Source organism: Bos mutus, chromosome 7, assembly GCF_027580195.1.
Source record: "Bos mutus isolate GX-2022 chromosome 7, NWIPB_WYAK_1.1, whole genome shotgun sequence".
Classification (NCBI taxonomy): Eukaryota; Metazoa; Chordata; class Mammalia; order Artiodactyla; family Bovidae; genus Bos; species Bos mutus.
Window position 1 is genome coordinate 47,900,973 of NC_091623.1, and position 27,624 is coordinate 47,928,596.

The 27,624-nt window shown below is 42.9% G+C and overlaps 1 protein-coding gene across 3 annotated transcripts in view; it reads left to right on the plus strand.

Annotated features, from left to right (window-relative positions):
* Window positions 1–27,624, plus strand: part of SNAP47 (synaptosome associated protein 47) — a 76,554-nt gene that overhangs the window by 21,882 nt on the left and 27,048 nt on the right. For 2 of the 3 annotated variants that reach the window (XR_011464745.1, XM_005893878.3), the window contains exons 3-4: window positions 18,945–19,435; window positions 25,930–26,054. Coding sequence is in view for 2 of the 3 variants with exons in the window: in XM_005893878.3 (XP_005893940.3) it covers window positions 18,945–19,435; window positions 25,930–26,054 (616 nt within the window). In the remaining variant the exon portion in view is untranslated. The remainder of the gene's footprint in view (window positions 1–18,944; window positions 19,436–25,929; window positions 26,055–27,624) is intronic. The other variant, XM_070373438.1, reaches the window with a different exon arrangement.

Sequence of the window (27,624 nt, forward strand, 5' to 3'; positions counted from 1 at the left end):
CTTTTGGGTGAAATGCTCTCTAAGTATCAGTCAAGTCCAGCTCATCTAAAGTGTCACTTAAGGCTCGTGTTTCCTTGTTAATTTTCTGTCTGGATGATCTGTCCGTTGATAAAAGTGGGGTGTTAAAGTCCTCCACTATTATTGTGTTACTGTTAATTTCTTCCTTTATATTTGTTAGTATTTTGCCTTACATACTGAGGTGTTGCTATGCTGGGTGCATATATATTTATAGTTGTTATGTCTTTTTCTTAGGTTGATCATTATGTAGTGTCCTTCTTTGTCTCTTACAATAGTCTTTTCTTTAAAGACTATTTTGTCTGATATGAGTATTGCTACTCCAGCTTTCTTACGAATTCCATTTGCATGGAATACCTTCTCCTACCCCCATACTTTCAGTCTATAAGTGTCCCTAGGTCTGAGATAGGTCTTTTGTAGACAACTATATATATGGGTCTTGTTTTTGTTTTCACTCAGCCAGTCTATGTCTTTTGGTTGGTGCATTTAATCTATTTACATTTAAGGTGATTATTGATACATGTGATCCTATTACCATTTTCTTCGGAGAAGGCAATGGCAACCCACTCCAGTACTGTTGCCTGGAAAACCCCATGGACGGAGGGCCCTGGTAGGCTGCAGTCCATGGGGTCACTAGGAGTCGGACACGACTGAGCTACTTCACTTTCACTTTTCACTTTCATGCACTGGAGAAGGAAATGGCAACCCACTCCTGTGTTCTTGCCTGGAGAATCCCAGGGACGGAGGAGCCTGATGGGCTGCCGTCTATGGGGTCGCACAGTCGGACACGACTGAAGCGACTTAGCAGTTGCAGCAACATTACCATTTTCTTAATTGTTTGGGTTTGTTTTTTGAAGACCTTTTCCTTCTCTTTGTTTCTTGAGTAGAGAAGTTCCTTTAGCATTTGTTGTGAAACTGATTCGGTGGTGCTGAACTCTCTTAGCCTTGCTTGTCTGGAAAGCCTGGTTTCTCCATTGGATCTGATCAAGAGTCTTGCTGGGTAGTGTTCTTAGTTGTGGTTTCTTCCCTTTAATCACTTGGACTATGCCATGCCCTTCCCTTCTGGCTTGTAGAGTTTCTTTTGAGAAATCAGCTGATAACTATGTGGGATTTCTCTTCTGTGTTATTGTGTCTTTTTTCCCTTGTTGCTTTTAATATTTTATCTTTGTCTTTAATTTTGGTCAGTTTGATGACTGTGTCTCGGTGTGTTCCTCCTTGGGTTTATTCTTCCTGGGACTCTCTGTGCTTCCTGGACTTGGTTAATAATTTCCTTTCCCATCTTCAGGAAGTTTTCAGCTATTATTGTCTTCAGATGTTTTCTCGGTTCCCTTCTCTCTCTCTTCTCCTTCTGGGACCCCTGTAATGTGAATATTGGTGCATTTAATGTTGTCCCAGACGTCTCTTAAGCTGCCTTCATTTCTTTTCATTCTTTTTTTCTGTATTATGTTTTGGGGCAGTGATTTCCAGCATTTTGTCTTCCAGATCTATCCTTTTGTTTGCCTCAGTTATTCTTAATGTATTGTAAATCTCTGTCTGTTCTTTAGTTCTTATTTGGTAAACATTTCTTGCATCTTGTCAGTCTTTACCGCCATTCTTTTTCCAAGATCCTGGATTATCTTCACTATCATTATTCTGGATTCTTTTTCTGGAAGATTGCCTATTTCTACTTCATTTAGTTGTTTTTCTGGTAATTTATTTTGTTCCTTTACCTGGGACATAATGCTACTTCTTTTCACCTTGGTTTGCTTTCTGTGATTGTGGTTACTATGGGATTGTAGTTCTTGCTTCTTCTGTCTGCCCTCTGGTGAATGAGGATGAGTCTTGTGCAAGCTTTTAGATGGGAGGGACTGGCTGTGGGGAAAACTGGGACTTGCTCTGCTTGACAAGGCCATGCTGTGCTTCGTAAATCTTTAATCCAGTTGTCTGCTGATGAGTGGAACTACACTCCCTCCCTTTTAGTTGTTTGGCCTGAGGTGACCCGGTGGTGGAGTCTGCAGGCTCTAAGGTAGGGCTAATAGCTACCTGTAAGAGGACTTAGACCAACACGCACCTCCCAGGACTCCTGCTGCCAGTGCCCCTGTCCCCACTGCAGGCCACTGTGGACCCATGCCTCCATAGGAGACCCTCAAACACTCACAGCTAGATCTGGCTCCATCTCTTGTGGGGTCACTGCTTCATTCCCCTGGGTCCTGGTACATGCAAGGTCTTATTTGTGCCCTCCCAAGAGTGGCGTCTGCTTGCCCCAGTCTTGTGGAAGTCTGTCTCCTTTGTCCTTTGTCCTTGGTGGGTTCCAGTGTCCTCCTGTCGATGGTTGTTCAACAGCTAGTTGCGATTTTGTTGTCCTCGCAGGAGAAAATGAGCACATTTCCTTCTGCTCTTCTATCTTGAAGCAGTCTTTGTTCTGCTTTTGTTTCTTGAATTTTATCTTCCTACCTTTTATTTCTGTTATCATATTTTTAATTTCCAAGAATTATTTTTTGTTTTCCAAGTGTTTATTTTGAGTATCAGCCTGTTATTACTTCATGGATGCCCTGTTCTCTTTTTTCTTGGGTTGTTATGGATAGCCTTGTCTTATTTTTCTGCGTGGGAAGGCCTGAGGTGTACAGTGAAATTTTTGGTTCTGCTGAAAGGAGTGTGGTCACAGTGTTTGAGAGTAGTGCTTTGTGGTCTGAGAATGTCGGGTCCATCTTCCCATGACAGTGGTAGATTTATGCAGTTAGTGTCTTCAACCATTGGAGAAGGAAATGGCAACCCACTCCAGTACTCATGCCTGGAAAATTCCATGGACAGAGGGACCTGGCAGGCTGCAGTCCATGGGGTTGCAAAGAGTCAGACACAACTAAGCCCACAGGACAGTGCCTTCAACAGTCTTTCCAAAATATGGTCCCTTCCCTTTCTCTCCCCCCACGCCCGCCACGTTCCTCTGGCCCTCTCTGCCTCCCTTTCTATCTCCCTGTTCCCCTTCCTCTTTCATTCTCTTTTTGTACTAAGGGAAGATGAGTTTTCGGAATTCTACAGATTTTGAAATATAATCTGGTTAGATTTAAAGTGACTAATAACCCTTATTTCAAATGGTATAGGAGACAATGGTGATGTGGCAGTGGTGATACATGAAATATCATCGTGGGCTGCGCATAATCAAATATTTGTAAAAGGCTCTGAGTGACCATGCATTTGATACCTAATAACTTTTTTTTTTTCTAATAACATTTTTGACATGCTGATAGGTAATGAAATTGGCTGGCTGCTCTGACTGCACTGGACAAAGTATGGAAAGGAAGGGATGAGTTCAGGTGGCCCGTAGTGACCTGAACACTGCTATATCTGCCCTGAAAGAAAACCTTAGCTCCCAGAGCTGCACAACTGAGATTGCTGAAAATCAGATCCAGAGTGTCGTCCTGCGAGTGACTGAATCATGTAAATTGAAATCCCAACTTTGCATGGTGTCTGCTGTTAAACCAAGGGTATTAATAGGAATGAAATGGGATCCTGAAAATTAGAATGTGGACACATGGAAAGGTCCTGATGAAACTGAAAGAAGAGAACCTCTAAATTCTGATGAGTCTTCTTTGCCACTAAAAGCAGCCCTTCCATCCCTATCTGGGGTGATTAACCACACTTTGCCTGAGGAATCTGTAATGGCCTCCCCTGAGATAATTGCTTTGCAGGACAACGCAGATTCTCCTCAAGACCTACCCTCACCATCCCTCTGTGCTTCTAAGTATATTGTTAAGGCTTAAGTCTCAGCAGATCCCAAAAGATGAAGCCCAAAGTGTGACCTACAAAAGGAGGTGCACAACACTTTAAAAGAACCACATGATTTTTCTAGTTTTTACAGACAGAGATCTTAAGAATATGTGTGGGTATGGATATCTTGGGTGTGGGTCAGTGGTGAGAGGCATATGAAGTTGGATGAGAGGAATATGAAGTTGGATGTGGCTGAGTTTCCTGAAATGGGGGCTTGCTAAACAGAGATCTTGGATTTGTTGCTGTAGCTCGAGAAGTTAGAAAGGCTCTAACGGTTGGTTGGATGAGATGTGGACTGAAAGGCAGCCTAGACTAAATGAAGTTTGGAATGCTAGAACTGCCTTGGTATACTCCAGAGGAAGCATCTCCGAGGAAGTATAGGGAGTATACTCACAGGAAGACTGAGGAAGATTGGAATGGTAGAGTAGATGTATTATGTGAGATCTCCTCATCTACCCTGACAGGGTCCAAGGAAGACACACTTTGCACCTTGACTATGGGAAATACATTTTTAAGAGGAGTCCCAGCATCCTTGAAGAGCTGTGTGGTTGCTCTTCTCTGCAGGCCAGAAATTACAGTGGGAACTGCTGCCACTGAACAGGGATCCTTAACTGAGCAGGGATAATTGGAGTTTGGGGTGGCAGGGCTAAGTGGTAGCACTTAAATCACCAAAGACAAGTAGGGGTGGTTACCATAATCGACAGCAGAGTCAAAACAAGCAATCAGAATAATCTGATTCCCAGAGACCTGGGAGTCAGTTGGCCACTTGATCATGTGCCCCTAGAAGAGAAATAGTTAGGCAGTTGACTCAATTCTTACTCGAACTGTTAAGCAGAAGAGTTGTAGGTGATGTGAACAACATCTAAATTGAATTTTTTAAAAAAGTCATTGCTTCTTAATCGATTTCTAGACTTGAACCACCTTGAACAATGGGGAAGGTGGGTCTGTCATCTTGTGGAAGGATCTCAGTACGCTATCAAATTTTGTACTGTTCATCTTTATCCCAGCTTTCCCCCCGAGAGACCTGTGGCATTTTACCAGGGTGACCGTGCACTGGAGAAAAGGAAATAATCAGATTGTCAGGGACTGCTAGACACTTGGAGAAGGAAATGACAACCCACTTCAGTATTCTTGCCTAGAAAATTTCATGGACAGAGGAGCCTGGCAGGCTATAGTCCATGGGGTCTCAAAGAGTCGGACATGACTGAGAGACTAAGCACTTTCACACTAGACACTAGCTGTCAACTAAAACTGATTCTGCTAAGCTGCTGCTAAGTTGCATCAGTCGTGTCTGACTCTGTGCGACCCCATAGACGGCAGCCCACCAGGCTCCCCCATCCCTGGGATTCTCCAGGCAAGAACACTGGAGTGGGTTGCCATTTCCTTCTCCAATGCATGAAAGTGAAAAGTGAAAGTGAAGTTGTGTCTGACTCTTATCGACCCCATGGATTGCAGCCCACCAGGCTCCTCCGTCCATGGGATTTTCCAGGCAAGAGTACTGGAGTGGGGTGCCATTGGAGAAGGCATGCCTTCTCCAAGAATGCCATTGCCTTCTCCAAAACTGATTCTAGGAGATCCAAAACATCACTGTGGTTCATCTAGGGGCTTTTGGAGGTCAGATGATCAGTGGAATTTTAGCTCAGGTTCATCTTACAATGAGATGACCTCTGACCCATTCTGTGGTAATTTTTCGTAGTTCTGAAGTATGTAATTGGAATAGACATATTCAGGAACTGTCAGAATCCCTACACTGGTTCCATGACCTGTGGAATGAGAGATATTCTGGTGGAAAAGACCTAAGTAAAAACCAGTAGAACTGCTTATACCTAGAAAATTAGTAAACCAAAAGCAATTTCGCTTCCCTGGAGGGATTATAGAGATGAGTACCACCAAGTATCAAGAACTTGGATAGTAAGTCCTACCCCATCTCCATTCAGCTCAAGTATTTGGCTATGGAAAAGAATATGGGTCTTGCAGGACATCTTAAACTTAACCAGGTAGTGACTATAATTACAGTTGGCATTCCAGATGTAGTTTTACTGCTTGAGCAGATTAACAAGCATATCCTCTGGTGTCTGGTATGCAGCATCTGATCTGGTAAGTTTTTTTTTCCATCCCTGTTAGTAAAGACCACGAGAAGCAGTTTTTATCAGCTGACAAGGCCAGCAGTACACCTTCACTGTCCTACTTCAAGGGTATACCAACTTTTCAGCCCTGTGTCATGATTTAGTTCACAAAGGTCTTGATGCTTTCTCTTCCACAAGATGACATGATGTTAATGCTGATTGTACTTAGTGAGTAAGAAGTAGCAACTACTCTAGACTCATAAGACATTTGCATATCAGAGGATGGGAAATCTGACAGAAATTCAAGGGCCTTCTACTGCAGTGAAATTTTTAGAAATCCCATGGTATATGGCTCATTGAAGTATCTCCTGTATGGTGAAGGGTAGGTTGTTGCATCTGACTCTTCCTACAACCAAAAAGGAGGCGCAGTGCTTCTTAGCATTTGAAGCAACATGTTCCTCATTTGGATGTCTTACTCGGGCACATTTACCAAGTGCCTGAGAAGCTGCTGGTTTGAGTAGGGCCTAGAACAAGAGAAGGCTCTGAAGCAGGTCCAGACGCCGCAGAGCCGCTCTGCCACTGGGGTCACATGATCCATTGGTATGTGATGTGTGAGTGGCAGGTGTGCTCTTTGGAGCCTTTTGCAAACCTTTCTAGGGAATTTCTGTACACACCTTTAGGATTTTGGAACAAAGCCCTGCTATCCTCTGCAGATAACTACTCCTTTTGAGAATCAGCTCTTGGCCTGCTGCTGGGCATTAGTAGAGACAGAACACAACCACAGGCCACCAAGCTACTATACAAGTTCAGCTGCCATCTTGAGTGGTTGTTATCTGACTCACCATTCATGAAGTTGGGTATACTTAGCAGTACCCCATCATCAACTGTATCCCACAAAAATTGGGATACAAAAGATTGGGCTCAAGTAGGCCCTGAAGGCACAGGTTAAGATGCATGAGGAATTGGCCCACATGCATGCTCCTCCCACCCTTTTCTGGTACCCTGCCTTCTGTTTCCCAACCATTCCGTACTTGGGGAATGCCCTGTAATCAGTTGACTGAGGAGGAAACACTGGGGCCTAGTTGCAGGATATGTAGGCACTACCCAGAGGAGGAGAGTAGTAGCAGGACGGTTTCTCCCTGGGACATCCTAAAGGACAGTGGTGAAGGGAAATCCTCCCAGTGGACAGAACCACAAGCAGTGCTTCTGGTTCATTTGTGTTGGGAAACGCAGTCTTGTGTATGCAGTCTTTTTACCCCTACTTTGCCTCTTAAGAGTGGGCCTTGGGGCTAGAACACTTTATTATCAAGAGGTAAAAAAAAACCCCACAACCTGTGCCATGCTTTTGGGGGAATAACTTTCCTTGTTACAATCTCTACCAGTGATCTTTTGCTCTGCTTAAGCCTGTACATTAGTGGTTCTCAAGCATACCCAGTCTTTCAAGATGTTCAGACTCCGTGGGGGAAGGGGAAGGGTCCTTCCATTATGGTACTGAGGGGTGTGCACGAGCCAGTTGCTGTCCATTGGCTGCTGGAGGGACCTGCTGACCATGAGGGACCTGTGCCTATTATTGGAACTGATCTTGCTCTGTCTCTTCTCTATGTAAATAAAACTCAGTAAGGCGTTGCTCTATCCAGCGCTTAACTGTGTTGTGTTTCATGCTGACTCCAACACCACGGTGCTGTGGGGAGGTGTTTGGAGTCCTCTTCTGGGATTAGTGACGATAAGCAGCATTCTGGTCAACAGTCTGCTTGGAAGGAGGGATGGCCGGAGGCTGAACTGTGTTCTGATTGGTTGTGGCAAAGTGGTTTGGCTGGAGGTTCAGGGATGGGAAGAAACATGATTGGAAACTTGATGACGAGCAGGTCTGGGGTAGAATTGGATGAATAGTCTTTCTGAATGGGCAGAAAGGTGAAGATATGTCCCACGTGAGGGGTCACCAAAGCGTCTCCTCAGCAGAAGAGAATTTTAGTAACCAAACGAATAGGAAGACCCATTCTCTGGACACCAGTCAGCCTGTTTCTCCAGTCCATCCTGTTATTGCCCAGTGGGCCCATGAGCACAACGGCAACAGGGTGGAGGAGGCTGTGTTTGGGCACTGAAGCACGAACTCCACTTATCAAGGCCGGCTTGGCGATTGCCACTGCCCTGCAGTCCCATGGCAGCAGCGGTCAGCACTGAGTCTCCACTGTGGCATCTTTCTCCAGGGTGTTCAGTCAGCTGCTTGGTGGGTTGGTTACAGTGCATGTTACTTACTGTGAATTCTTTGTAGATGGCGAGTCACTCTTGCTGCTTTAAATTTTTGTTTCTGTCTTTGAAGTTTCAGCAATTTGATCATAATGTGTTTCTTTTTTATTCTCCATGGAGTTTTTTGAGCTTCTTGGATGTGTCTATTCATGGTTTTCACCAGATTTGAGAAGTTTCAAATCAAATATATTTTCTGCCCCTTTTGTGTCCATCTGGAATTCCTGTAATACATGTGTTGATCTGCTTGATGGTGTCCCATAGTTTCTTTAGGTTCTGTTCATTTTTCTTCTGGAGAAGACGGTGGCACCCCACTCCAGTACTGTTGCCTGGAAAATAACATGGACAGAGGAGCCTGGTACGCTGCAGTCCGTGGGGTTGCTAAGAGTTGGACACGACTGAGCGACTTCACTTTCACTTTTCACTTTCATGCATTGGAGAAGGAAATGGCAACCCACTCCAGTGTTCTTGCCTGGAGAATCCCAGGGACAGGGAAGCCTGGTGGGCTGCCGTCTATGGGGTCACACAGAGTCACACACGACTGAAGTGACTTAGCAGCAGCAAGCAGCAGCAGCATTTTTCTTCTTTTTTCTTTCTGCTCCTCAGACTAGAAAATTTCAAATGTTTGACCTTCAAATTTGCTTATCCTTTATTCTCCCTGCTCAGATCTGCTTTTGACTTCCTGTAGTGAGTTTTTTATTTCAGCTACTGTTACTTTTCAGCTCTAAAATTTGTTTGGTTTCTTTTCATAATTTCTATCTTTTTATTGAGATTCTTTGCTTATGTATTGTTATTCTGATTTTTTTCAGTTCTTTGTCCATAATTTCCTTTAGCTCTTTGAACATATTTAAGACAGTTGGTCTAATGTCTTTGACTGATAATTCAAATGTCTGGGCTTTCTTTATTTTCTGTGAATGGGGCATATTTTCCTCTTTCTTTGTATATTTGTAATTTTGTCTTCAGAACTACATATTTTGAAGATTATGTTTTCAGAACTCTGTTATGGACTGAATGTATGTGTCCCTGAAATTCATGTATTAAGTCTAAACCACCAGTGTGATGGTGTTAGGAGGTGGGGCCTTTGGAAGGTAAAGTTTAGATGAGGTCAGGAGGGTGTAGCCTCCATGATGGGATTAGTGTCTTTACAGAGAAGGAAGAAGCTGGAGAGAAAGTGACTGAAAGCCAGGGAAAGAGCTCTGAGCAAAAACCACATCTGTTGTAATGCTGATCTTGGACTTTTTAGCCTCCAAAACTGTAAGAAATAAATATTTGTTGCTTAAGCTACCAGTCTGTTGCAGCCCAAGCTGAATGATAACACTCTGGAAATCTAATTCTCCTGTACCTCAGGGGTTGGTGGTTTTTGCTTGTTGAGGGTTGGAACTGACTTTTTGTGACTACTCCAGACTATTTTTGCAAAGCGTGTATTCCTTGTTAAGTGTGGCCACTGAAGCTCCCAAGAAAGAAAAAATAAATAGATCTTCTTTCTTTAAATTCCCTCCTGACTGGGGAGCACTCCAGCCCATGGTGGTAGAGAACTCTGTGCCAGCCTCTCAGCAATCGAAAGCCCCAGTCAAAACTCAACAGTCTCAGTTTTTGGAGGAAAGGTCATTGTTGCCCACCCTGGCTCCAACAGGCCACACTAGGAATACTTGCTGCTGTTCCACAGCTGTGAGCTATGGTTTTGTGGGGTGGGGGATGGTAGCTGCTACTGCTTGAAAGCAGAAGTTGCTTGAAATTCACTGTCTCTGCGTCAACTTCCTCTGGATGCTGCAAATGTTCTCCTTGACCAGAGTTCCACGGTAGTTGCTTCAGACAGTTCTGCCAGTTTATTTGTTTTGCTGGAGGGACAGATTTCTGCAGCTTCCTATTCCACCATCTTCCCTGTACTCACTGTCTATATGGCTTTTATGAATAGATGATGCCCTTCATGTGACCATTTCATTCTAGAGCAAATTTCATTGTTTTTCTGTATTTAGCAGTTTTCAAAGTAATGATTTTGTTCTTTATCATCATTAAAAAATGTTGTTATAATTTTTAACATCCTTTTGAATTCCTGGATCTAAAAGTATTTGATGAGTTTCAATCCATTGCAATTAGTATACTACTGAACGTTAAGCTGTTCCATCTTTAAGCATGTTGTGACATTTTTAATCCAATTATTTAGCAGGGAGTAATATCTAGGATTGTAAACCTTAAATTATATAACCTCAGGTATTCAGGGACAGCCCCTGTCACCTTTTATTACCTTTTAAATATGACTGTTGGGTGAATGGTCTGCAGACAAATTCCAGGTAAAGCCCACACTATAGAGCAGAAGCAAGGCGAGGCACAGAAGCTCAGAGTCACTGGAGAAAGTCTCATCAGTGCAGTTGGTGTCCAGAGGCTTTATTTACAGCTGCCTCTTGGGAGGGAGTTAAGAGTCCTGGTTCCCTAATACTCATTTAACAGCCATGCCATTCTTCAATCAGATCTTTACCACTTCCTCACATTCTGTGGTAAAATAAGGATTACATAATGAATTTTTAGAATTCATTATGTTTTCATTGGGTTCTATGAGTAAGTAGCATTGTCTCAGTCTTCATATATTGAAATATGCCTTTATTTTACTGACACTCTGAATGGTAATTTGGCTTTTCACAGTTAAGCCAAATTCAGCTCAACATTTTGAAGATGTTTTCCATTGTCCTCTTTGCATATGTTATTGCTAGAGAGAATTTATTGTTCCTTTGTGGCTAATGTTTTTTTCTGCCTATTCTAAATGTTCTAATGTTTTACTGCTGTTTGTCTATTGTAGATGTTTTAGAACAGCTTTCTAACTTACATACCATAAAATTCACTCATTTTATGTGAACAATTCAGTGATTTTTAGTTACTTTACAGAGTTAAGTGAATGTAACTAGAGTCCAATTTTAGGACACTTCTGTCACCCTCAAAAGTTGCCTCAAGCCCAGTTGCTGTCACTGTCTGTTCTTAGCATAGCCCAGGTCACCACTAATCTGCTCTCGTTGTGTATTGTATGGGTTTGTCTTTCTGCAGAGTTAATATATGCCTGGCTCCTTTCAGCTAGCATTATGGTTTTTGAGATTCATTCATGTAGTAGGATGTACTTTATTACTGTGTATTTCTGAGTAACACTGTTCTGTAGATCTGTCACATTTTGTTTACCCATTGACTAGTTTTTAGTCTTTTGCCGGGGAGGGCACCACATGGTTTGTGGAATCTCAAGTCCCCAGACTGAACCTGGCCACGGCAGTGAAAGCACCGAATCCTAACCACTAGACTACCATGGGACTCCCTACCCAATGGTACACGTGTTGTTTCTACTTTGTCGTTATTATTAATAATGCTGCTATGGATACTCATGTACAAGTGTTTGTATAGGTACATATTTTCATTTCCTCTGGGAGGGAAGTTGCTGGGTCTTTGTTTAACATTTTTAGAAGCTGAGAAATTGTTTTTCAAAATAGTTGCACCATTTTGCATTCCTGCCAGTAATGTATGAGAGTTCTGTTTTCTCCACATCCTCACTAATACTTGTTATTGCCTTTTTTTAAAATGATAGCCATCCTAGTGGGTGTGAAGTGGTATCTCATTGTGGTATCCATTTTCATTTCCTCACAGTAGTGAGCATCTTTTCATGTGCTTTTTGTTCATATGTATATATTATTTTCAAGTCCTTTGATCATTTATTATTGTTATTCTAGAGTTATAAGAATTGTTTATATATTCTGGATATAAGTCCCTTTATCAGACATATGACTTACAGATATCTTCTCCTATTCTGTGGATTGTCATTTCCCTTTCTTAATTGTTTTTTTGAAATATGAAAATTTTTAATTTTGATGAAGTGTGATGTATCTGTTTTTCCCTTAATATTGTTTCACTTTTGATGTCATATCTAAGAATCTCTTGTCTAATCCCAGGTTGCAAAGATTTACTCTTGTACTTTCTTCTAAGAGTTTTTCTAGTTTTAGCTCTTATATATGATTAACTTTGAGTTCATTTTTGAAAAAGGCATGAGAATGGGACCAGTTTGTTTTATGGATATCCAGTTGTATCAGCAATGTTTGTTGAAAAGATATGTTTCCCCATTGAATTGTCTTGTCACCCTTGTTGATAATCAATTGCCCATAAATGTCAAGGTTTGTTTCTGAACTCTGAATTATTATGTTATTATTGAATTATGAAAATTACTATATTTCATTCATATACATAACTTTATACCAGCACTACACCATCTTCATTTCTATAGCTTTGTAGTAAGTTTTGCAGTCAGGTAATAGGAATCTAACTTTGTTCTTCTATTTCAAGATTGTTGGCTGTTCTGGGTCCCTTGCATTTTCATGTGAATTTTAGGATCAGCTAGCCAGTTGCTACACAAAAGCCAGTTGGGCTTTTGATAGAAATTGGGCTGAATGTGTCATTTTGGGAGAGTTTTGCCATCTTAACAATGTAATAATTGATGAATATAAAATTACTTACACTGAAATCAAAGAGGACACTAATAGATGGAGAAGTATACTGTGTTCATGGATCGGAAGAATCAGTATAGTGAAAATGAGTATACCACCCAAAGTAATCTATAGATTCAATGCAATCCCTATCAAGCTACCAACGGTATTTTTCACAGAGCTAGAACAAATAATTTCACAATTTGTATGGAAATATAAAAAACCTCGAATAGCCAAAGCAATCTTGAGAAAGAAGAATGGAACTGGAGGGATCAACCTGCCTGACTTCAGGCTTTACTACAAAGCCACAGTCATCAAGACAGTATGGTACTGGCACAAAGACAGAAATATAGATCATTGGAACAAAATAGAAAGCCCAGAGATAAATCCACACACCTGTGGACACCTTATCTTTGACAAAGGAGGCAAGAATATACAATGGAGAAAAGACAATCTCTTTAATAAGTGGTGCTGGGAAAACTGGTCAACCACTTAAAAAAGAATGAAACTAGAACACTTTCTAACACCATACACCAAAATAAATTCAAAATGGATTAAAGATCTAAACGTAAGACCAGAAACTATAAAACTCCTAGAGGAGAACATAGGCAAAACACTCTCTGACGTAAATCACAGCAGGATCCTCTATGACCCACCTCCCAGAATATTGGAAATAAAAGCAAAAATAAACAAATGGGACCTAATTAAACTTAAAAGCTTCTGCACAACAAAGGAAACTATAGCGAGGTGAAAAGACAGCCTTCAGAATGGGAGAAAATAATAGCAAATGAAGCAACTGACAAAAAATTAATCTCAAAAATATACAAGCAACTCCTGCAGCTCAATTCCAGAAAAATAAACGACCCAATCAAAAAATGGGCCAAAGAACTAAACAGACATTTCTTCAAAGAAGACATACAGATGGCTAACAAACACATGAAAAGATGCTCAACATCACTCATTATCAGAGAAATGCAAATCAAAACCACAATGAGGTACCATTTCATGCCAATCAGAATGGCTGCTATCCAAAAGTCTACAAACAATAACAGCTGGAGAGGGTGTGGAGAAAAGGGAGCCCTCTTACACTGTTGGTGGGAATGCAAACTAGTACAGCCACTATGGAGAACAGTGTGGAGATTCCTTAAAAAACTGGAAATAGAACTGCCATATGATCCAGCAATCCCACTGCTGGGCATACACACCGAGGAAACCAGAATTGAAAGAGCCACGTGTACCCCAATGTTCATCGCAACACTGTTTACAATATGCAGGGTATGGAAGCAACCTAGATGTCCATCAGCAGACGAACGGATAAGAAAGCTGTGGTACAGATACACAATGGAGTATTACTCAGCCATTAAAAAGAATACATTTGAATCAGTTCTAATGAGGTGGATGAAACTGGAGCCTATTATACAGAGTGAAGTAAGTCAGGAAGAAAAACACCAATTCAGTATACTAACGTATATATATGGAATTTAGAAAGATGGTAACGATAACCCTGTATGCGAGACAGCAAAAGAGACATAGATGTACAGAACAGTCTTTTGGACTCTGTGGGGGAGGGCGAGGGTGGGATGATTTGGGAGAATGGCATTGAAACATGTATCATATGTGAAACGAATTGCCAGTCCAGGTTTGATGCAGGATACAGGATGCTCGGGGCTGGTGCACTGGGATGACCCAGAGGGATGGTATGGGGAGGGAGGTGGGAGGGGGGTTCAGGATGGGGAACACAGTTACCTGTGGCGGATTCATGTCAATGTATGGCAAAACCAATACAATATTGTAAAGTAATTAGCCTCCAATTTAAATAAAATTTTATTAAAAAATAAAAATAAAATTACTTAAGCCTATTTTACTTTTTAGGTTGTTTGCTCCCTCTCATTCAATTTTTTTCTTTATTATTTCTTGCTAGGGGTTTAATTTTTAAAATTACTTCAGAGATAATGTTTCATAATTTTTCTGTGTTCCTTTTCATTGTTTCCTACTTTTCCTTCTACTTTCTTTGTGTATAATTTATAGCTTTTTGAGGTAGAGGCTTAGACCACTGATTTTAAACCTTCCTAAGAAGTTTTCATGATCTCCTCAAAATTCAGGCTTAAATTGAAGAAAATAGGGAAGAACCACTAGGCCATTCAGGCCTGGCCTAAATCAAATCCTTATGATTATACAGTGGAGGTGAAGAATAGATTCAAGGGTTAGATATGGTAGACAGAGTGCCTGAAGAACTATGGGTGGAGGTTCCTAGTATTGTACAGGATGTGTTGATCAAAACCATCCCAATGAAAAAGAAATGCACGAAGGCAAAGTGGTGGTCTGAGGAGGCTTTACAAATAGCTGAGAAAAGAAGAGAGGTGAAAGGCAAGGGAGAAAGGGAATGATATATCCAACTGAATGCAGAGTTCCAGAGAATATGAAGGAGATATGAGAAAGCCTTCTTAAGTAAACAATGCAAAGAAATAAAGGAAAACAATAGAATGGGAAAGACTAGCGATCTCTTCCAAAAAATTGGAGATATCAGGGAACATTTTATGCAGAGATGGGTAGGCATGATAAAGGACAGAAACATCGAAGACCTAACAAAAACAGAGGAGATTAAAAAGAAGTGGCAAGAATACACAGAAGAATTATACAAAATACATCTTGATGACCTGGATAACCATGGTGTGATCACTCATCTAGAGCCAGACGTCCTGGAGTGTAAAGTTCAGTGGAGCTTAGGAGGCATCACTACGAACAAAGCTAATGGAAGTTGTGACATTCCAACTGAATTATTTAAAATCCTAAAAGATAGTGCTGTTGAAGTGCTGCACTCAATATGTCAGCAAATTTGGAAAACTCAGCAATGGCCACAGGACTAGAAAAGGTTAGTTTTCATTCAAGTCCCAAAAAAGGGCAATGCCAAAGAATGAACCAGACAGTTGTGCTCATTTCACATGCTAGCAAGGTCATGTTCAAAATCCTTCAAGCTAGCCTTCAACAGTGTATGAACTGGTAACTTCCAGATGTATAAGCTGGATATAGAAAAGGCAGAGGAACCAGAGATCAAATTGCCAACATTTGTTGGATCATAGAGAAAGCAAGGGAATTCCAGGAAAACTTCTGCTTCTGCTTCATTGATGATGCTAAAGCCTTTGATTGTATGGATGACAACAAAATGTGGAAAACTCTTAAAGAGATGAGAATACCAGGCCACCTGACCTGTCTCCTGAGAAACCTATATGCAGATCAAAAAGCTATAGTCAGAACTGGACATGGATCAACAGACTGGTTCAAAATTGGGAGAGGAGTATGTCAAGGCTGTATATTGTCACCCTGCTTATTTAACTTAGATGCAGAGTATGTCGTGCAAAATGCCAGGCTGGGATGAATCACAAGCTGGAACCAAGATGGCTGAGAGAATTAGCAACAACCCCAAATAGGCAGATGATACCACTCTAATGGCAGAAAGTGAAGAGGACCTAAAGAGCCGCTTGATGAGGGTGAAAGAGGAGAGTTTCAAGCTCGCTTAAAACTCAGCATTCAGAAAACTAAGATAATGGCGTCTGATCCCATCACTTCATGGCAAATAGAAGGGGAAAAAGTGGAAACAGTGACAGATTTTCTTTTCCTGGGCTCCAAAATCACTGCGGACCATGAATGCAGCCATGAAATTAAGATGCTGACAAACCTAGAGAGTGAAAAGCAGAGACATTGCTTTGCCAACAAAGGTCTGTATAGTCAAAGCTGTGGTTTTTCCAGTAGACATCCCTGGATGTGAGAGTTGGATCATAAAAAGGCTGAGCATCGAAGAACTGATCGTTTTTAATTGTGGTGCTGGAGAAGACTCTTGTGAGTCCCTTGAACTGCAAGGAGATTGAGTAGTCAATCCTAAAGGAAATCAACTCTGAATATTCATCGGAAGGACTGATGCTGAAGCTGAAGCTCTGATATTTTGGCCACCTGATGGGAAGAGTTGACTCATTAGAAAAGACCCTAATGCTTAGAAGGATTGAGGTCAGGAGGAGAAGGGGGCAGCAGAGGAAGAGATGGTTGGATAACATCACCGACTCAATGAACATGAGTTTGAGCAAACTCCAGGTGATAGTGAAGGACAGAGAAGCCTGGGGGTGTGATGTAGTCCATAGGGTCTCAAAAAGCCGGATGTGACTGAGCAACTGAATTACAACAAGAGGTTTTCAAATATATGCATTGAGAAAGATGAACTTCCCTCTCATGACTGCTCTGTTTACATTCCACTATATTTTTGTATATCATGTTTTTAGTTTCATTCACTTCAAATATTTTATAGTTTCCTAGTAGGTGGTGTCTGGTCCCAGTACAGTTGACTTTGGGGCCTACCAGCCTTGGACTGCTGTCTGCAATAGCTGGCAAGTCCCAGTACTTGCTAGTGTGTGAAACAAGGACTCCTAGGGCTGGTGCCTGCCTGATTATGAGTGGAACCTGTTCCCAGTGTAGTTGCCTGTAGGGCCTGGGGTCCCAGAGCTGATTCTTACCCGTTGATGGGTGGTGCCGGATTCTTGTGTGGCTGGCTACAGCTCTGTTGGTCCAGGACTGGGGTCTCTGCCTGCCGTTGTCAGGGTCATGGCTGTGCAGTGTGGGAGGTCCCAGGACTCTTGGCCACCTGCTGGTGGGTGGAGCCATGTTCCAGTGCCAGTAGTCTAGACTCCAAACAAGTACATCCACTGGTGCGCTTGCCAGCTTCAGTATCCTCATGATAGAACCTAAACGGCTCCTACAAACGGCTGCCACCAGCATCTGTGTCCCTAGAAGTTCTGGTGCCTTCCTGCCTCCCTGGCAGGCTTCTCCAAGTGTAACGGGCAGGTCTGATCTAGACTCCCTTTGAAATTACTCCATCTTTGCGGGGTCTCTGAGCATGTGATACTTTGTATCATTTAAAAGAAGCATTTCTCTTTTCCTAGAGCCCTCTAGCTCTCTCTTACACACAAGACTTGCTGACCTTCCAAGTCAGTTGTTATGGAGCTTATTTGGGTGGGGAGCCCAGTATGGACCCCTTACTTCTTGGAGAGAACCTCTGCAATTGTGATTGCCCACTCTTTTATATGTCACCTACCTGAGGATGTGGGTTTTAACTATACTGCAGCTCCACTGCTCCTACCCATCTCATTGTAGTTCCTTCTTGATATCCTCAGTTTGGGGAAATGCTTTCTGCTAGTCTCTAGGTCCTTCTCACTGATAGTTCCTCTGTAAGTAGTCATAATTTTGGTTTACCTGTGGGAGGAAGTGAAGGTGTTCATTCTGTGCCATCTTGACCACTCTGTTACATAACATTTTTGTTGTTATTGTTTATGTTCTGAATATACTTCAGAGTGCATCCAGCATTTGGAGGTATCAGTTGAGATGGTTGAATACTATTGTTCAAAATTTCTCTATTCTTACTAATTACCTTTGTCTTCTTGCTGTATCAGTTGTGGAGAGAAATTTGTTAAAACCTGCAACTTGTAGTTTTGTCTGTTTTTGCTGAATGAATTTTGAAGTTCTGTTTTTAGATGCATGCATGTTTACTGTCATTGTCTGTTTTTTTTAGATGGACCCTTTTATTATTATGCATTGTCCCTCTTTTCCCAGTAACATTTCTTGTCTTAAAGTTTATTTTGGCATGTTATTTTATTTTACTTTTCCAGTCCCTTTACTTTCAGTCTGTCGTGTGTCTTTATATTTCACATTGCTTCTTGTCAACAGGATATAACTGTTTTATTTGGACTGACCATGTGCCTTTTAGTTAGAGAATTTAGCCCACTTATATTTGGTACGATTACAAATAGGGTTGTGATAATTCTACTCTCTCGTTGTTTCCTGTTTATTTGATTTGCTGTTTTGTTCCTTTGCTTTTCCTTTCTTGCTTCCGCTGTTTTCCTTTCTTTTTAGATTTATCTCTTGATGTATTAGTGGTTAAATTAGAGCTGTGTTGTCCAATGTGATAGCCACTAACCACATTAAAATTAAGTTTAAAATTCAGTTCATCATTGCTTTGGCTATATTTCAGGTGCCCAGTAGCCACGTGTCTCCATTACTGGATTAGGAAATAACAGATTAGTGCAGAAAGTTCTATTAGATAGCTCTGTAAAGGTTATGATCAGGATTTATTTTGGTCAAAACTACCCCAGGTCAAGTGTGAAAAGAGCAGTATTCTAGTCAGAAAATGTTTTTGTTGTGTGTCTACTCCTGGTTATCTGTGTGTCTGTAGACAAATGTCCCACTGCTCTTAGCCTCAGTTTTTTTTAAAACACGAGGATAATAATTCCTGCTCTAGCTGCTTCTTGGAGTGCTTGTGGAAAAGAAAACTATAAAATGGTAACAGTCTTTATAAAGGTCAAAGCAATTTTCCAAAAAAAAAAAAAAAAAAAAATAAACAACTGATTGTCTACTTTCTGTGTTTTGTTTGCTTTTTTAGGTTGCTGACTGAACTGGAGTCTCCTTCTTGGTGGCCCTTTAGCTCCAAGCTTTGGAAGACGCCATCGGAGACAAAGCCCAAGTGGGACGCCTCCATGGCTGATTCCAAAGCTTTTGGAAAAGAAGGGATAGTGATCCAAGTTCCTGCTGTTATTTCCCAAAGAACAGAATCTCATGTTAAACCAGGAAGGCTCACGGTCCTTGTTTCTGGGTTGGAAATCTACAACTCAGATTCTTTGCTCATGCACAGATTTGAAAGAGAAGATGTGGATGACATCAAGGTCCACACACCTTATGAAATTAGCATCCGCCAGCGGTTCATTGGGAAGCCAGACATAAGTTATCGTTTGATATCTGCCAAGATGCCAGAGGTTATCCCCATTTTGGAAGTACAGTTCAGCAAGAAGATCGAGTTATTAGAAGTCGCCATGATGCTCGGAAGCACTAGAACCTCTTCCCTAGCAGAGAAGGGCTACTCAGTCTGGCATGCAGGTGAGTGATCATCAAAACAGTCTGTGCACAAAACCTGTAAAGTCACAGTCACACTCAGCACACCCATGGTGCACACTGACCATGATGCATCACATACAGCAACTGCTGGTTTCAGCTCACTAGCGACTGCCCATTTGCTTGTAAATAAAAATATTTTCAGACCATTTTTCTTAGTATTTACCCGCTGAATATCAGATCACTCGGTTTTATCATTTCCTTTAGAGCTGTGGTTTCCAAGTGGGTCAGAAAGGTTTTGGTGACACTTTCAGAAGAAGGAAAGCTCCCAAGTTAGGTGTTTTCACCCCTTTCCTCCACTTGATTTGAGAACCAACACTTCAGGGTCTTGCCTAGCTTCATCTCCACCTGCCCTGGTGTCTCCGCCCGGACCTGCATCAGTCTTGGTTTTCTTGGCACTTAGTCGAGGTCTTCCAGGCCCACCTTCCAGATGTACGTTTGGATGTCAGAATTTTTGATAACTATGCAGCATAGTTTTTGTGTGATTTTTAGCGTCTACAAAGATTGTGAAAACCTTTGCTTTTCTTGGCAGTGTGACTGCAGTATCCTCTTGCAGGTCTCCGTGGGGTGTGGAGGGTATAGCTGAGTCTGGCCCCCGGGTCCAGTGTGGGTGGCAGGACATGTGGATGTGAGGGTGTCAGTGGTATCTTGATGGTATTTTTATTTTTTTGATTGTGAGGTGAAATATCAGACACCTTGTAGTTGCTTTTTGGTCTCGCAGATTTTTCTGTGTGGGTTGGTCGTTCTGTTTGTTTTTGTTTTTCTACTAGGCTTTTTTTTTTTTCTCTCTGATATAATTATAGGGGTTCATTATTCATTCTAGATATTCATTCCTCGTTGATTTAGAAGTGACAAATACGTCTCCCAGACTGTCAGCCTCCGTTACTGAAACCTCTAATTTTGCCGTGGTCAGATCCACCACTTTTCCCCTTAAGTTTATTTTTGAGCCCTACTTAAGAAATCCCAAAGTCATAAAATATTCTTCTGTTTTCTAATACTAACATTACAGGTGACATTACTTCCTTGTTATAGTGATTTTTCTAATAAGTAATAATCTTTTCTTGTTAACTTCAGTTGTTAGAGTTTGTTTGTAAGAGGTATGTTTGTTACTATTCCAGTTCCTTTCATTTCCTTTTCCTCTTAAGTGACTGATTTCAGTATGTAATCTGTTTACATAAAAGGGCCAAAAAGGGTAGATTGTACCAGCCAACATCAGATGCTGAGCAGAAGGACCCTTGAGGAAAGGCCATCTGCAAGCTCAGTCTGGTTAGCTCCTCTGATAACCCACGTCTTTGAGTCCTTATCACTGCTCTTTTCCTTTGGGGGAGCCTCAGCAGTGAGAGGAGGAAGGAGGGCCTGGCTGGTGGGACCAGATGCAGAGCACTGTGGGCTACTGGTTTTAACAGTGCTGTTGAAGAATTCACCTATACCAGGTATGATGCCAGGTACCTGTAGTCCTGAAAACCATCCTTCTTCTCATGGAGCTCTAGCACATTCGATTCATGGGTCCTGTTAGGCATGGTGATTTCAGAGAGAACGTGGCACAGAGAGAACGTGGCACAAATGAGATGGCAGGTGGGATCATGTCTTGTGTGGCACAGAAAGTCATACTGTGCAAGTGAGACGAGTGCAAGCTTGCTGGGCCTTGCTGTCACGGAGGGCAGACCCCGAGGATGGGATGATAAGCTCTGACTCTAAGCCTACAGGTGGCAGATGGGGCTAGAGAGCAGCAGGGAGTGAGCGCCAGGGACTCTGCAGCTGTGATCAGACTGCAGGAAGCTAAGCGACTGCAGATTTGCAAGGCCACCCATCTGGAAGGGGAAAATGGACCTCTTGCTCATAAACTGAGGCTGCTGAGCAGAGGCTGAATGTCTTTCTTCTTAGGGAAGCTGCGGATATTACACCTTTAAGTTTTTTCAGCTGATTGAACCAGGCCCACCAGATTGTCTAGGATAGAACCCCTCCCCTAAAGTTAACTGATTGAGAGCTTTCACCACATCTATAAACACCTTCCCAGCAACAGCTAGATTAGGGTTGGATTGAATAACTGGGGACTATGGCCTCACCCATCCCAGTAATGGGTTGTATATATATGGAATGAGCTGAGCCACATCCACCGTGACAGATTGGTTTTCATTTCAGTGCTAACTTTAGCTTCTGGGTGGGATCCCTGCAGTGTGTCTGGGTTTGCACTGAGCATGAAGTGTGCCATCCTCCCCTTGTGAAGCTGCCTTGCCCAGCAAGGCAGGTGTACTTTACAGCTGTGGATTTGGAGGAATGCAGGTGATGAGGAGTTACGTTTGGAAGAAGCCAGCATGCTGAGTTCAGTAAGCAAGAGGATATCTTATTTGCTTGGAACTTCACAGTGGTCCTGTCAAGCCCAGTAATGAGAACTTACTTCTCACTGTTAACCTTTCTTGTTGTTGCATCTGTCAGCACCTCTGTTTTTACTTTTCTGTGTGGGAAACAGCAGAAACAGTGGAGATGACTTTGACATCTCAGAAACCTCTCTCTTCTCAGTGAGCTAGTTTAGTAAAATGTGTGGCCAGAAGGTGGCGATCTAGTAACAGTGGACCAATGTTTGTTAAGAACCAGAGTCCAGAAGAACTTTCCAGAGACTTTTGTTGTAATGTATAGTGTAGACAGATTGAGGGCCTAGGTGGCCAGGCTGGGAACTGGGGGAGGAGGAGAGTCTCCTGGGCTTCAAGGGCTGGAAATGGTGCAGGTGGGAAGATTCCACCTTAAGAAAGAGCAGTTGCAAATTGCTGTTTGCCTGTGCAGCATCTTTAGAATAATCTTTTAAGTTTTAGAACAGTTTCCGACTTGAGGGAGGGTTGTGAGGATAGCGCAGCGTGCCGGTGTCTCCTACACCCAGGTCCCCCGGTTCTTGTCGTCTTACGTTGGTATTGTTCATCGTCACAACTAATGAACCTGTCTGTGTTGATGCATCTGTACTCACTAAATTCCATGCTTTATCCAGATTTCCTTAAGTTTTACTGTTCCCGAATCCTATCCAGGGTCCCACATGATATTTTGGAGTCTCATCTTGGACTCCTCTAGACTATTGCAGATTCTCAGACTCCACTTGTTTTGATGATCTTGACAGTGGTCAGGTTTTGTAGCCTTTTTCCTAGCTGGACCTTGTCTCATGTTGTCTCATGATCCACTGGGGTGATGGGTTTGGGGAGGAAGACCACAGAGCTCTTATCATAAGAGCAAGGTCCGTGCATAGCATTTTTAAGGAGTTTTTTGGTACTGAGTTTTGTTTTTACTGTTTGCTAACTGTTGCCTTCTGAGAGGGGCCTTCTCTGACCATCTAATTTAAGAAGACTGGTTTCCCATTCACTGACCCTGTAGAAATCTTGCTTAGCACATGCATTTCTGTAAAATGGTAAGTAAACTTCTAGGGCATTGAAGTCTCTGCACAGGGCCATTAATGTAGGACCGTCTTTTGGAGCAGTGAGGTTCTGACCCTGGGACACAGCATCATACTTCCCACCAGCAGGGCTCCATGTGGTTGATGGGCCACGGCCGTCAGGCTGACCACCGAGAGACCCCCACGTGGCCACTAGAACACGAGTGCACTGACTTCAAACAGGCCCCACGTGGTTATTAGGACATGGTGACTCCTGACTGTCGACAGGCCCTCAGAGAGCTGCTTGACCCTCAACCCCTTGACCCCTTCGAGGACCCAGAGGTCCAAGCTGTGTACCATACAATTTTGTAAATTTGCAAAGTAAGTTTTTTTAAAATTGTAATTAGTTGAGACTACTGTCTCTCTCCATTTCAGCTTTCTCTCTCATATACCTCCTGTTACATTGAGGACATGGGGCATTTTGTGTGTGTTTCTGAAAGGGCTTCCCACTCCAATTACATAAGCTGCTGGTTAGTATAGGCATTTTCCTGTGTCATCAGTGGGGCATTTGGGGCCCAAGGACAGGGAGAAGGATTTGCTCATGACTAGACAGACTTGAAGCAGTTTTTCTGCTCGCAGGGCAGGCCCTGGTGGTCTTTGCTCTGAACTTGCAGTGAGGCGACCAGTCTGTGTCTGGTGCACAGAGGTGACTTTTGCGTCTGGTGCTGCCCCTGCCAGCCCGGTCCCTGCTCAGGGCTCCCCTTGATGCCTCCGTGTCCTTAGAGAGCGGGGTCGTTGGTAAGTTCTCACGTAGCTTGAACAATTTGTGCTTATTTTGTTTAACTATTAATGCTGTTGACTTCTGACACAAAAACCATCTTATACAGCATCAAATTAATTTTTTTCAGAAGATATTTGGAAGTATTAAAGTAACTGAGTCAGCAACCCAGGTCTCAACACACAGTTCTGAGGGTGGCTGAGTTTTGTACTAGGCGGGACCCTGGTGATGCCACAGCTCATTGTGCGAAACATCTCTGATTAGCATGTTCCAGGAAGAAAAGTCCTCAGTTGTGATTTTCTAGTTGTTCCATCCCATTTGTTAAAAATTTAAAAGTAGTGTGTTTCTGCCTGTCATGCAGCTGTAGCTGTTGGAATGGAAACCAGAGTGACAGTGAAGGAGCAGGGCACAAGTGCACGAGTGTGAATCAGACGTGGGCCTTGCTCCCGGAGAAGCCAGCTGGGGGGAGCCCAGTTCCAACAGATGCCAAAAGAGACAAACAGCAGTGCAGCACCAAGCGAGTCCCTGTCCTGTGTAAACTGAATGGCACCAGGACAGATGCGGGGAGCTTGCTGTGATGAAAGGGCTGAGGAGAGAACACGTCTCCAGACTCGGGCTAGGGGACATCTGTCTGCATGACATGTGCAGTGGGATGCATGGTGGGCAGGGCCAGTATGCTGGGGCAGGGTGCCAGGTGGCAGGAACAGGAGTCTGCAGGGTCAGGGAGCAGACTAGGGAGAAGGGTGTAGGCTGACCGAGGAGTTCGCTTTCACCCATTAGGCCAGAGAACCACTGTTCACATACACAAATGAAGTGCGCTTGGCCGTCGTGTTACCACTGATAATATTTTAAGGTCATGTGCGTTAGTTAGCTTTTCCTTTAGGCTGATAATAGTTAGTAGAACATGCCCTCTGTTCTCCAGTTTAGCTCTGATGGTGTTCTGTTGCTAATGTGTTAGAAAAGTGCTTTTTATTAGGTAACATCTTAGTGACATTCAGGTCTTGTAAGTCCAACCAACAGTGAGTTGTATGCTGTGGAAAGTTCTTTATTTAATATGCCCTTAGGATGATGGAGCAGTGGCACTTTGGGGATTGTAGAACACGGGTTGTGGAATCAGTTTGGTTGATTGCAAGCAGCTTTTATATAAAGAATAGAAAAGCAACCCGAGTGCGTGGTCTGTACTGAGGTTTTTGTGTTGTGACTCCCAAGGTGTATGTGACGGTGTAGCAGTTGTGTGTAGGTTGCACTTCTTACAGGTGTGCACAGTTAAAAGGCAAGCGTCTCTCTTAGGGTCTCCTTCCCAGGGGCGTGCTCAGGTCTGCAGTGTGGACCCCCTGCCCTTGCCTCCATGCAGGTTTTGCTTTGCATCAGCTGGTTCCTGAGCTCACTCTATCTGACCGAGACTCTAGTATCTCAGGAAACACGCTCTCATCCTCATGTCTTCTCTGCTCAGTTAGGGAATTTCAGGGAGTGTTAGTTTGTAAGAAATTTTTTAAGAAACAAGAATAAGGGGATACTTGTATACCTGTTGGAGGTGGCTGTTCTTTCCCCTGGGAGCAGGGACTTGTGCAGTTAGCATACCTTAGAGTTACCAGCTGTATTCCTACTCTTCAGGCCCAGCAAGAACTGGACCCCAAAATGAATTTCCTTTCCTAACGATGCACTTATCAGCTGCTCTAGGCCACTCTGCCAGAAGGCGACGCTGCTTACTGCCCTGACAGTCCTTGGAAGGAAGTGGGGGTGTCCCATTTCTGCCCTCCCATTCTGCTGAAGCAGAGCAAGCTGCTCAAAGGAGTTGGTCCTGGAATCCAGATGCTGGTTCTCAGACCAATATGCTTTCATCTTTCCAGCATCCTAATAAACTGGAGAAGGAAATGGCAACCCACTCCAGTGTTCTTGCCTGGGAAGTCCCAGGGACAGAGGAGCCTGGTGGGCTGCACAGACCATGGGGTCACAAGAGAGTTGGACACAACTTAGTGACTTAATAATATATACTCCTGGATAAAAGATGTTTCTTCTCAAAGACAGTTACAGAGCAAGATCCCGAGTATTCACCGTGTTGTACACCAATCAGTGTCAGGTAAGGAAGCAGCCCTGGGTTGGGATAGAAGCCAAGGCTCAGGCAAGTCCCACATTCAGTCAGCTAAGCAGAGGCTCAGCCAAGTGAGTTCCCCACACTTCCTGCTCTGGCAAGCACAGAGGCTCTGCACCCATAGGTGACTGTGAAAACACTCTGTCAACCTAAAGAGCTCTGACGGTCTTAAACACCACTTTTTCTAAAGTTCTGAATGTGCTTGTGTTGTTCACACCTTCTGGAAAATGCCAGTGTTTGACTTTACATTTCAGCATCTGGACTGATGGCCCAAGCCACGCACTGTGAACCCTCCTCAGGGAGCCAGGAAGGGAGGCCGCTTCAGCTACAGACAAGCGAGCCAGTGATTTCTGAGGAAGACACCCAGGAACTGGGGCAGGTAACGTGCATTCATACTGTTATATCCTCCCCTGCAGGCAGCTTCTCTTTCTTGCCTAAAACAATTTTCCACTGATTTATGCTTGCCTCTCACCTACATGGGAGTGTTGGGATATCCACCTGATTTGCTCAGCTCCCTGTGGCTTGAAAAAGGAGAATAAAGGCATTGCCCATTCTGATTCCTTTCGTTTTGTGGCATGCAGATATACATAGCATTCCTGTGCACACACAGTAGTCTTGCCTCTCGTATGTGTGTGTGTGCACACATATGCTCTGTACATGTACATGTATGCGTGTGTGGTGTATGCACTGTGTGCACACATGTGCAGCACCTGTGTGTGTGTGCACCAGCTGGGCATGTATAGTTGAGGGCACTTGCCCTCAGTGTTGAATACTGGTTCTTGAGAAGGCTTGCCACTGTTTGTCCAGGAAATCGAAGTTTAAACAATATTTGATAGAAATACTTGCAATTTACCATCCTGTGTTAATGCTGGACAACACAGGGGCCTTTTCTTTCTCCTTTTTTAATAATTATGTAGCAAATATCTAGACATTGTGTCATTTCATTTATAAATATTTCAGTAGCTTTAAAAAAAAGAACTGTTTTAAAAAATCAGCACAGTACCATACTCACCTTAAAAAGTAAAAGGTAGATTCCTTGGTGTCATCAGACGTCAGCCAGCACGCAGGTTTCCCTTAGTTCCTCATTTAGGAAAATGGGTCACATGTTTGTTCCAATTGGGATCCTCAGAAGGCCCCTGTGTTGCCTTTAGTGAAGTGCCTTTCATTCACAACTTTCCTCTGTCATCTCTTCTTCTTTTGCACTTTATTTGATGGAAAAAGCTGAATTGTTTCTCTGTCAAAATTTTGCAACTTGCAACATATTACTTCCTTGGTTTCCCCAGCTCCCAGCAGGCGGTGAGCTGTCTCCTCTCTGCCTTGGTACTCCTGTAGGGCAGTTTGTAGCTCTAGAGGCTCCATCAGATTCAGGCTCTGTTTTGGAGAGACTGATTTGTTGGTGGCACCCCACAAATGTCATCAAAGCCTGTAAGAGACTGTATGGCTTTTAAACCTGTTTTTAGATAATTTTATTCTACGTGTCTACATAGGCATAGACTCCTTTAAACTCAGCTTTTTCCTTTTGGGGGAAAAAAGTGTTCATCTTTTACTATGGGGTATTTTAAACATTTGTCACTTATTCCTTCTGATCTGACTTAATCACTTTTAGTAATGACACATAGACATGCTGCTTTCTAGCTGCAACTAGCAAATTTTGCAGCTTAGTAATCCCTTCTTTTGATGGGCTTATTGACTACAGAACACTACAGATCTTCTCTGTCTTGGGACTTGAGAAAGCTTTGTACCATGAAGGCAAACTTTGCCTGTTCTTGTGAAAGTGAATGAGGGTACATACAGGCCTCAGACTGGTGGGATCTGGGTCCCTTCTCTCACCCTCCAACGAAGATGTCTGTGGCTGAGACGAGCTCTTCTGTGTCCCACCATTGTGCTGAGACTGGAGCAAGAACATGGCTTTTTCATGGGAAATGCATAATCTTATCTGTTAATTCTAC